The 12,694-nt window shown below is 35.1% G+C and overlaps 1 protein-coding gene across 5 annotated transcripts in view; it reads right to left on the reverse strand.

Moving 5' to 3' along the window:
* Nucleotides 1-12,694, reverse strand: part of PTPN3 (protein tyrosine phosphatase non-receptor type 3) — a 288,986-nt gene that overhangs the window by 204,767 nt on the left and 71,525 nt on the right. Inside the window, exon 1 of one of the 5 annotated variants that reach the window (XM_021004562.2) lies at nucleotides 10,849-11,110. The exons of the other annotated variants lie outside the window; for them this stretch is intronic. Within the exon in view, the coding sequence (XP_020860221.1) occupies nucleotides 10,849-10,897 (49 nt within the window). The 5' untranslated portion in view covers nucleotides 10,898-11,110. Of the gene's footprint in view, nucleotides 1-10,848; nucleotides 11,111-12,694 lie in introns of those variants that run through there. 5 annotated transcript variants of the gene reach the window in all.

The raw sequence follows: 12,694 nt of genomic DNA on the forward strand, positions 1-12,694 counted from the left end.
ATTTGAATCCCTGAAGGCATGGAAAAAGAAAAAAAAATCGACTCCACATTAGAATAAAATTTTCCCAAACAGGCAAAAGGCATGACTACAGAAATCAAATAAAAATCAACACGATAACCACAGTTGGTAAAGCAGAAAGATGGTTGGATTTAAGAATTTATGAAAGCCTGGGCTCAATTCTACCTTAAGACAAAGACAGAAGAAATCCTTAGAGAATGGTCCCAACAGGGTCCCCACACTCCACTGCCCCCCACCCCATGCCTCCCTGAGCCATGGTGAGGCACAAAAGTGCCATATTTATGAGCTTCCCTTAGCTTCCCACAAGTGTTCATACAGGCCCACAAACCCGATCCAACTGACTAGTATAAGGGGAGGCTTCCCGCACTTCAACTTTAATAGCCCAGTCCTTACTTCCCTTAAGAAACTGCTCAGGTCCTCCAGAAAATCTTCCCCTCTCTCCACCTCCTATTTGCTTCTGACAGGTCAGCCCACAGACCATCCTTTGCCTCTTTTTGTATCCCCCCAGAGCTTAGCATAATGCCTGGCACATAGCAGATGCTTAATAAATGTTTACTGATTGATTGACTGCTTTTGCTTTCACTCATCGGCTCTTCCAACTTTTCCACTGATCTACACTCAATAAAGAGCTATAATCATTTAAAACAAGAGCTATGCTAGTCGGATGCTTTTCTTGCACCAGAACAAAACCTAAGCTGAACACAAAAGTCCATGTGAACTTCTAAAACTTACTACCTATATGACTTTGAATTAGTCACACTCACTCTCCACTTCAATTGTCTCATCTGTAAAATGAGGGGCTTGGCCCAGAAGATCTCTAAGGTCCTTTCCAGCTCTAAACCCATAATCCTAAATACAAGATGCTACCCAATGTGACAGACTTGATCGTGATAATAAAAGTTGATAAATACAACACTAAAAATGATATTGCTAACTGCTGTAGATACTAAAATGAGGAACAAATCTTAGCAAATAAAATAGCCCCCCCAAAAAAGTCAATGCAAGAAGTCTAAATCAAATTAGGAATTAAACTTACGAACCTAAGCAATGACAGTTCTTCATCAGGAAAACATAACACTTCAAGCAAAAACATAAAAATGTAAAATATAATACTGACTGGAAAAAAGCATTCAACAAAACAGTTAAGTATCCTTTTATTTGTCAGTTCCTAAGAGGTCTTTTGCTTCTTTTTGTATCCCTAGTGCTTAGAAGAGTGTCTGGCACATATTAAGCATTTAATAAATGTTTACTGAATGATTAGGAATGAGAAATTCTTCTTAAATAGAATAATAAAATACATTTGAAATCCAAAGTTAACATCATATGCAGTGTAGGGTTTAAGAAAGAATGGGGAGGTAGCTGGCTACAGCGGAAAGTACCCTAGAATTAGAATCACAATATTTAGAATCCCAGCTCTGACTATGACTACTAGCTAATATTTAGACTACACTTACTATGTACCAGGTCCTGTGCTAACAAGCACTCTACAATTGTATCTCATCTGATCCTCACAACAATCCCAGGAGGTAGGTACTGTGTGAGCATAGGCAAGTTACTTGCCATCTCTGAACCTCAGTTTAATCCTGTATAAAATGGAAAACATACTACTTAGATTGCCTATTGCACTGGGTGGTTCTGAGGGGAAAAAAAACTTTCTGTAAACTTTAAAGTATTATATAAATGTGAGCTATTATTATATAAAATGATGAAACATCAGAAGCGTTTTCATCAAAAGCAGTACAAAATAAAGGTGCCCATTCTTGACACTTTGATTTAACATAGCATGAGAGGCAGGGTGGTATAGTTTACTAAGAATAGACTTTAGGGTCAGAAAAAACCCAAGTTCAAGTCTTACCACCTCCCAATGCACCACGCAATTCTCTAAGAAGACTATAAGCCACAGAACAACTGCAGATTTGCACTGATGAAAGGAGTTTCCTTACTGGAGTTTCTTTATATCAACAAAACTAAAAGTTCCTCCAAAAATATTAGAAATGATAAAAATAAATGCCCATAAGGGAAGAAATAAGTGAAAATGATTTTCATTAATTTTTTTTTAAATCACAGTATCATTCTTGGCAAACAGCATCTAAAATTCAATTCCAAAAATATATTAAGCACTTTGAATGTCCAAAGCATTTTGCTAAGCAGTAGGGATACAAAGACTGAAAGAAGAAAAAAAAAAGGCCCCACTCTAAAGTAGCTGTTATGATAAATAAGGGATAAAACATATACACAAATATACATGTTACCAGGAGAAGTGATGAAGAAGAAACACTAAAACTGAGATAATTAGGGAAGAAATCACAGAGAAGGAGCCAGATCTTGAGTTTGGCCCTAAAAAAAAAAAAATGAAGAGAGGGAGTGCATTTTAGGCATGAAGGACTGCTTGTCTATAAATGCAGAGAGGCAAGAGACAAAATATTCAGTTCAGAAGAAACCTAAGAGCTCAGTTTGACTAGAATTTATGAAGAGGAATAGCATAAAATAAGGCTGGAAAAGTAAATAGAAGCCAGATTGTAGGTTTTAAATATGAACCTAAGTTCTAATTTTTTTCATAGATCAGTGGTCATCCTAAGGGAGGCAATGCCTATCAAGAAGACTGATAAAGTTGGAGAAAGACAGATTTCTAAGGCCTAAGAAGAAAGTGTACTGAGGAAGTAAATGTAACAAGTATATCTTGTTCTTCTTAAGAGTTTCCAAGAGAAAAGAGATAAAAATGATAGTTTAAGGGAGCAGTACGTCAAGTGAGGATTAAGAATGGGTTAGACCTGAGCCCTGAGAAAACCACCAGTTGACTCTATTAACAAAAGCTCACATTTTCACAAAATATATTCATATATTTCAATCCCCTTTTCTATTCCCTTTGTAAACTGCTAATGTTTGTTAAATTCACAAGCAGATAAAAAATAGAAATGACCATTTAGGGGCAGCTAGATGGCACAGTGGATAGAGCACTGGCCCTGGATTCAGAAAGACCTGAGTTCAGATATGGCCTCAGACACTTGACACTCACTAGCTGTATGACCCTGGGCAAGTCACTTAACCCAACAAAAAATAAAAAGAAGAAAGAAAAAAAGGAAGGAAGGAAAGGAAAGAAAGGAAGGAGAGAAAGAAGGAAAGGAAGGAAGGAAGGAAGGAAGGAAGGAAGGAAGGAAGGAAGGAAGGAAGGAAGGAAGGAAGGAAGGAAGGAAGGAAGGAAGGAAGGAAGGAAAAAAAGAGAGAAAGAAAGAAAGAAAGAAAGAAAGAAAGAAAGAAAGAAAGAAAGAAAGAAAGAAAGAAAGAAAGAAAGAAAGAAAAGAAAGAAAGAAAGAAAGAAAAAAAATGAACGACATATTGGGGGCAGCTAGGTTGCACAGTGGATAGAGCTCCAGCCTTGGAGTCAGGAGGACCCACATTCAAATCCAACCTCAGACACTTGACACTTACTAGCTGTGTGACCCTGAGCAAGTCACTTAACCCCAACTGCCTCCCCAAAAAGAAAAACAAAAAACAAAAAACAAACAACCAACATTTGACTGAGGCAGGAAGAGAAATTGTGATTGCAGCAAATTATACTAAACAACAGAGGTTAGTCTTGGCAAGGAAACAGGTTATATCTTCCTCAATCAATCAACAAGAATTTGTTATTACTTTATCACATTAAGATAATGTATGGCATAATATTAATAGATAACAATAACATAATATCTAAATTAATTCCTTGTTATTCTTCATTATCACTATGTACTACCTGTCAGGCACTGGGATAGACACTAAAGATACCAAGACAAATTGAAACAGTCCCTGCCTGGACATTGCAATCTATACAGGTTGCCAACATGTATCCATGTTCTATAGGTGTTTATGTGTATGCATATATGTGACACACAAAATAATTATGAGATAATTAAATTGTTTATGTACACATATACATGTATTATACATAAATACATGTTTAGGGTTTAGGGGAAAGTATAAACAAATTCTGCTTGGGGCATCAGTTTAGGATGTCTGAAGGAAATCTAGTTTGAAATGTTCAATAGGCAATTGGTAATCCAGAACTAGAGCTCAGGAGAAAAACAGGGCTGAATATACATCTGAGAGTGATCTTCATAGATAATTGCCGATGAGGCCATCTAATAAGTAAGTACAGGCAGAAAAGAGAAGAGGGATTGGGGGGAGGGGCAGAGGAACATCCCCAAGTTGTAGATATGACACAGATGATGTTTCAGCAAAGGAATCTGGGAGGACAATCAATCAAAGACAAAAAGAGAAGAGTAATAAGAATCCAGATAGAAGTATCCAGGAAAAAAGGATAATAAACTGTCAAATGCCACAGAGCTTAAAAAAAAAAAGAGGACTATGGAAAGGTCATCATATTTTACAATTAAGAGATAAATGGTAATAAAAAGGGGACATGTAGAGAAGTACATCCTGGCTATCGGTAATGGTGGATGTGTTAGTTTGTTGTTCTGCTTAAATGTTTCTTTGCTACTAGGGAGGGATTTTTTTTTAAAAAACACTGGGAAGTGCCAATGTTAAAAAATTTATTTTAAAAAATGCTTGCAAATCTATTCCATTTTTCCTCCATCTATCCCCCTAGTTTTACCTATAAATGTTCCCAAGATAAACTGGCTAGGTCTCAAACTAAGCGTTCTACAGGTCCATTTTTCACCTCCATCACATTTTTGCTGAGACAATACTGTTCATACTCTTCCATTCTCCTCCTCCACAATGTTTTTCAAAACAGTTTATAATCTAATTCATTTCTGGCATCAGGGCCGCATTTTCCTGCTTGCCAAAGATATCAAAAAAGTATTTACTAACTAGGGTAGTTTCTGAGCTCTTTTGGCCTTAATGCTGATAATAAAACCCTTTATTCTCATGCATTTTCCATTTTTCATAGTCAAAAGCTTATTTAAAGAGATTAAGTTAGAATTGTGTTCATATGCAGTATTTTCATCTTTATTTTGTCTTTTAATTTGGTGTACTGATTTTTATTAATCAATTAGCCAAATGCACAAGTTTATTTTAAAATAAAACCTGTATTGTTAACTAATTATTCCCTATTTGTTAAGATAGTCAGCTTTACTTTTTGTTGAGTTGTTTGGTGAATACCACATCCACTGTCTTCCAACACACTTGTTAAAGAATGTATTGACGAAGTAGAGTCAAAATTGTATACCTAAAACTAAATGATAGCATTATTTACAAAGGAAAAACACTTGATGTTTTCCCAGGATAAACAGTGGTAAAGTAAGAAGACCCTCTCTCTGACAGTTCTTCTACAAGCTATCATAATAAGAGAAGAAAACAGAAGCATAAGTATCAATAAATATTTAGAAAATCCCAGAGAATCAATGAACAAAATTAACAGATGATTGGTAGTTTCAGTGAGGTACCAAAATGCCCCCCCTAAAAAGATATCACGCAAAAGCCATCAAAATTTCTATGATAACCAGAAAAGGAAGAAAAAAAGAGAAACTGAAGAGAAATTGTCTTAAAATAATTATATATACTAAGTATTAACCCACCAAGACACATACAATATATGAATAAAATTATAAAACACTTCTGACAGAAATAAATGGAGACTGAAATAAATGCAAAGAGACTCACTGCTCATGGCTGGGCTTTATCAATATAGTAAAAATGATACTATCTGCTGAATTAAAGCATTTAGAACGATGGTAGCAAACTACCAAGAGAATACTTTAATGAAACAGACAAAAATAACAAAATTCAAGAATCTCAGGGGTCTAGGATCTCAAGGGAATGATTCGGAAAAAGTATGAAGAAAGAGAGTACAGCATTTAGCAGACTTCAAACTATAATATAATAACCAATATATAATATAATAATATATACATATATATAATAAAATAATATAATAACCTAACCTACTTGGTACTGGTTATAGCCCATTAGAATATATGCTCCTGGAGATCAGGGACTATATTTTTTCCTTTATTTGTATCCTCTGTGCTTAGCATAGTGCCTGGCACACAGCAGCCATTTATAAATGCTAATTGACTGACTAAAAATAGGAAAATAGAAGTGAAAAATATTAGCAAGAAATAGGAGCAATGAATCAATCAACAAAAAATTATTTTATTTATTGTCTATCATGTGCCAGCTACTATGCGAAGTACTAGGGATACAAAAACAAAAATGAAATAATCTCTACCCTCAAAGAGCTTACATTCCAATGTGAATCACTGAGGAAAGGACTCACTTTTTTTTGAGACTTACTAGGAAAACTCAAGGAAGTTTGCAATATATAAGGTTAAACTAAGATCATAAACCATATACAACAATAACTTCAAAATGAAAAGGTGACTTAAAAATATATAAGGTCACACCATTAAAAATGAGCAGAGAAGGAAATTGGGTGCTTTTCACAACAATGGCTAAGGAAAAAAGTTGCAAATGAATGAGGGAATAGAAGAAATTACAAAAATTAAAATAGACAATTTTGACTACATAAATTTAAAGCCTTTTTGCAAAAAATAAAATCAAGACAATTAGAAGAAAATGATAGAATGGGAAAACAGCATAGTATATTACTATTAAAAGCTGAAATCCAAAATATACAAAGATTGGAAACAAATAATAAACACCAAGAGCCTTTCCCCAATGAATAAGTGGTTGAAAGATACAAACAGTTTAACTTCTAAAGAACTGTAAGCTATAAACGGCCACAGGAAATATGCTTCAAATCACCAAGAGTGAGAGTTAAATTATATTAAAACATCTGAGTTTTCACCTCACACCAATGGAAATTGGCAAAGAGATAAGAAATGGGAAGAGGAAAGTCTATAGGAAGGCAGGCACATTATTATACTACTGGTGGAGCTGTAAAGTGATCCAAGTATATTGGATATGAATTTGGAATTAAGTAAGAAAAGCAACTAAACTTTTCATGCTCTTTGACTTAGTGATCTCACTACTGGGAGAGTCTCCCAAAAGAGAGATGCAATATATACCAAAATATTCATAGCAACTCTTTTTGTGGTAGTAAAGAAATGGAAACAAAATGAGCATCTATCGATTGGTGAATGTTCAAAAAAATATGGAACATAAATATAATGTGCTGCACTGTGCAGAAATGATGAAAAAAGATAAAGAGCCAGCCTCAGAATCAGAAAGAGTTTTTCTTTCTGTCACCGGTCCTTACTCACTACCACCAGCCCCAAAAGAAAAAATAAAACAAAACATGAGGAATTCAGAAAATCATGAAGATTTCTATGAATTGATATAATGATGTAAGTTGAACCAAGCAAACAATATACATGACTATATAGCAACTAAATGAGGAAATCCAATGATGAGTAACTGAAAAATGAATGAAGGTCTTGGGAGAGTAAATAACAAGATATACCTACCGCCTCACAATAGAAAAGCTATTAGGACAGAACATTATATACTTTCCCTTATGTGGTTACTGTATCGGGTATTTCATTTTTCTTTGTCCCAAAGAAGGGTTCAATCTGGAGAGGGTTTGAAATGACAGGGTTATAAAAACTGATAGCATCAATAAAAACATTTTCAATGAATGCACGGGATCATACATTTAGATGCAGAAGGGACCTTAGAGGACACCTAGTCCTTCATTTGACAGATGCTGGAATTGAGGCACAGAAAGGTTAACTTGACCAAGGATATATATCTATATAGATATAGATAGATATAGATATATAGAGATAGAGATAGAGATTAGATATAGATATAGATATAGATATAGATATAGATATAGATATAGATATATAGATGTAGATGTACATGTAGATGTAGATATAGATATCTATATATATAGAGATATACACACACACACACACACACATACATATATAGCAATTAAGTGACAGGGAGAACCCAGGTCCTAACTCCAAAGCCAATGTTTTCATAGTCTAATGCTGCCACTCACCTCACCACTCCATGAATTCAGGATGTCCTGAATCATCTGTTGAAGAATTTGTAAACAGACTAAAAAAAAAAACCCACAAACTATTGAATGATAGCACCCTTCTTCATCCTGCACCCTTTTACAGTAACTCAATGAACCCACCTCCTTATTTCACCTCTCTTAGAACCTAGATTCCATTCTTCATGGATCCAAACCTCTGCTCTGACTTCATTTCCTCTCCATCCTAGAGTTAACCAATTCAACTCCACTCCATTTTTTAGACCTTCACAGTCGTTACCACCACAACAAACAAGTAGAAAGACTTTTACATTTGCCCTGTGGAGTTCTACCAATTTGAGTGCATGACACTAGCATTTCTGCTTCAATGATTAATGAAGTCACATGTGGATGATACAAACTAGTCAGAGGTATTACTCTATCCAGATACTTTTACCTAAGTCTTATGGAAGACCGTGACAGAAATAATAAGCAGAAATAATAGCATTAGAAAAATGAGATGCCTGGTCCAAAGCAGTACACTACGATTGGTGGGCCACGGTTTGCTGACTCCCAGCTTAAAGCATTAAAAAAGCTCAGTTTTTCCAAGATTCAATCAAAAAAATGAAGATGGACACTCCAGGAATGTGAGAGAGCCTTCAAGTAGGAGAAAGAATATCAAATTCAGAGAACTGCAAGAAGACCTGTTTGGATGGAATACTGAGTATATGGAAGAAGTATATGAAATAAATACGGAAAGGTAGATGAAAAGCTATCATTGTGAATAATTTTAAATGCCAAGCTGAGAAGTCTGTATTTTAAATCAGAAGCAAGAGAAAAGCACTCAACTTTCTTGGGCTGGGGAAGCAACATGGTCAGATTTGTTTTACAGGGGCAAGAACTGTTTCTCAATAGGTAAGTCAAAGGATATGAAGAATCTTCATATAAAACATGCAAATGATCAAATCATGAAAAAATCTTCCAAATCACTAATAAAAAGAGAGAATTGCAAATTAAACCTCGTAACCAAAAAATTAGGAAAGAGGATTAAAAAACTGAAACAGCCAATGTTGGAGAGGTCAAATAACATCAAGCATATTAATGCATGGTGGAACTATGAAAACCATTATGGAGAACAATTTTGTAGTATAAGAGAAAAACCACTATTCTGTCTATACACTGTGACTCACCAATCCCATTACTGGGCACATATCACCAAGAAGATCAGTAACAGATGAAAGGACCCATGTATAATATAATATTCAAAACAACATTCATTAAGGTAGCAAAAATACTGTAAACAGAGTCCATCAACTGAAGAACAGTTGAACAGGCTGGTATAGAAACTAAATGGAGTATTATTGCATCATAAGAAATCACCAAGATGATTAATTCAGAGAAACTCAGGAAGATATGAAAGAACTGCTGCAAGGTAAATGTAACCAAGAGGACAATATATACATACAACAACAATAACACTAAAAGGCATCTGAACTCTGATGAATGCAGTGACTCATCTTGACTCAAAAGGACTTATGGACTGACGATGAAACATATTCTTTAATTTAACCTTTTGAAAAAGGTAGTGGACTCTATTTGTAGAATGCTACCAGACATCGTTAATTTATCCAGTTCATCTGTTTTATTTAACTGTATTTTGTTGTAAGGCTGAGGGGAATGATGACTGGGAAATAACATCACTGAAAGTCATGAAGAGAATATATTTCTAAAAGAGAATATATTTTTGATATATATATATAGTCACGTGATTTCAGAATGATCTACAAGCCTTTGAACTCTCTTAATCTCAAACTATTTCCTAATACATTTTTCCTCAATCCTTTCCTGTGTCTAACTTTACAGAGAAGTCATCGAGTATCAACCTATTTTATACTGACTTGCTTGAGAACTTGTCAAACTAATCTTTGTTTTCTTTTCCCCCTGTAATAGAAGCTGTAATTCTTTTCACCCCGTTCTATTTACTTATGCTACTAAGAAGCACTGTAAGTTGATATACCCAGGTGTTCTATAAAATGAGGTTTTTTTATGGCCTTTGGGTAACTAAATGAACTCAGCTCCTTATTTTACTTCTCTGAGAACCTAGCTTTCATTCTTCCATGGAACCAAACCCCTGCTCTGACTTCACTTTCTTCTCAAACCTACAGTTAACCATTTCAACTCCATACTGTCCTCTTCTCTCAACTTCCTTGCCCTCCTGAGCCCTGTATTATCACCCTTTACCCTTTCCCAAGCTCCTTGAGAGAAGAGATTGTTCCATTTTTTTTGTCCCATTTTTTTCCTTTATAACTTCAGCTCTCAGCACAGCGCCTATCATGTAACAGACATTCAATAAAATTTTATTGATTGATTCTTTTAGGTTTAATTGAGAGTAAAATTGTCAAATAAGACATAATCCAATTCCTCCAGCAATGTAATACAGTGACTATTGAAAAAAGATTTAGAGAATCAAGAATTATAACATTTAAAAATAGTCAAAAAAATTCTGCGATTCCTTAGAACCCTTTTCACCACTCTCACTCTAGAAGTGAAAAAAGGCAGAGGACTACTGTGTATTTTTGTCTGTTTTATTGGTCCCCATGGTCAAATAATTTATCACCTAATGGCAAACTTCTCTGAACTTAGCTAGACTGGACCTTGGACAGCAGATATAGTCTGTAACCAGTATCATATTCTGAAGTCTTTCCAGCTTAGAAGAATCTGCCAGATTTTGCACTCTGCAGGCATCCCCCTCAAGAACTCACTTCCCCATCATGATGAAGCACTAAGCAAGGCTTCTAGAAGAAAAACTATCTGGTTCTAGGAAAAATGTAGAAAAAATAAACCAAGGGAAAAGCACAGAAATCCCAGAAATAGAATCAATGAGTTTAATTCTGTGACAAGGTAAAAGACAGACTACAGGACAGAAAATGGAATTTTATACTTACTGTTTTGTATCCTCTCTGTATGGTACAATTCCCCCATTACTTTAATCATAGGTGGGTCCCAAGTCTAAGACTGGCCAGGGCTGGAATTATGTGGATCCATAAAGTTGATTAAAATTCTAGTTCAGGAATTTATGAAAGGTACAGCTAAGAAGTATATATGCAGGTGACAATCAACAACATATAACAGATAAGCCAAAAACCAGAACCAAGCAGAAAGGAGGAGGAGGTAAAGGGCCAGAGGCAGAAGATGACATCAGAACTGGGAAGCGAGAATGAAACAAAACAAAGTCTGAAATGGGATTATTAGAGCAGCCTAGACTTCAGCCATGGTTCAAACTCAACAGGACAAGAGCATTGATTTGTCACCCCCACATCAAGGGGTTCCCATTACTGCCACCACCCACACGAACCAAAGACTCCACAGACAGCAGCTCTTGTTGCTTACAGCCTAAAACTATGCTAAAGACATAAAGCACACATGAGTCCTGGCTGCTTAAAGAACTACAAAAAAGATGAGTAACAAGACAACTAAATCATTCATTAATTAATGACAGAAGGTAAGAGTATAGCTAAAAGGAAGACGTTGAGAAGGGAAATAACCAGCAAAATCTAATTAGTCTTCAGTGGGGATTCTAAAGAGTTCATGGACAGATTTGGGGAGGGGGACATGAACTTGGATGGAAAAAATGACTTCATTTAAATAGATTAATAATTTATTAATATTTAATTTAAAATAACATCAACTATTAATAAAGAATAATTAATTCAATAAATTAATCATTATTTCAATAGAAATGGTTTTCTTTGCAATTCTAAACATTTTAACACATTATTCGTAAAAGGGGATCCACAGGCTTCACCAGAATACAAAAGGAGTACATGAAATACAAAAGTTAAAAATACCTGGCCTATAAAGGCAGGTTATATGGAGTAGACAGTTACAAGATGAAAATAAGCCTGAGTTTCCTATTTGTGGAAACGTTAATAAAGCCGTTTTGCTCACTTCCCATCCCCAAAGAATAATCTTGGCATAGCGATGGGTAGTAGAAGTGAATGACTCCCTCAGTTATGTTCTGAGGCTGAACTAGAAGAAGACAACTAACACAGAGAATGTGCTTTTCAGAACGCCGCCTCGGGCAACATTACAGGAGAGAGTTCAAACAGTGACAGGTAGACCTGAGTGTTACTTGCAACGAGCTGACAACTGAACCTGCAGACCCTGAAAAAGAAATAACCTTAAAAAAGATGCCTAGTACTCTTTTTGGTGGGGTTTTGTGTTTGAGAAGAGGTTTTAACTAGGAGTAACCACAGAATCATGAAATAAATCAGTTAATAAGGCCTCAGAAGGTAGAAGATGCAGTAAGACAGATGTCAGCTCAACAGAGTTATTTCTAACACAGCTGTTCATGAATGGAATGAGTTTTCTACCACCTGAGACCTTCAAACACAGTCTGTATAATTCATTATCTGTCACAAACTTTGGAGAGGGGTACAGACTGGATCAGATGATGTCTGAGGGTCTACATAGATAAAACCAGTGCTTGATAATCCTGTACACAATAAAAACATAGGAAGGGTTCCTCATTTTTAAAATGTTGGTGAAATACCAAGCATTATAGTAGAAAAAATTAAATTTAATCCTCTCCCTGTATTATACACCAATAAATTCTGGCTGGATCACATAATTTAAAATTTTAAAAAACTATATTTAAAATTTTATCATCTTTTTAAAAGGCAATATCGTGTTTCATCTCAGTTGTGAAAAGGAGATACATTTTCAACTATTAAATAAAAAAAATTGCTGAGGATACAAGAATTTGATTACAGAAAAATAAAAACATTAGGT

This window comes from Phascolarctos cinereus, unplaced genomic scaffold (genome assembly GCF_003287225.1).
Source record: "Phascolarctos cinereus isolate Bilbo 61053 unplaced genomic scaffold, phaCin_HiC Scaffold_4;HRSCAF=312, whole genome shotgun sequence".
NCBI classification, from domain to species: Eukaryota; Metazoa; Chordata; class Mammalia; order Diprotodontia; family Phascolarctidae; genus Phascolarctos; species Phascolarctos cinereus.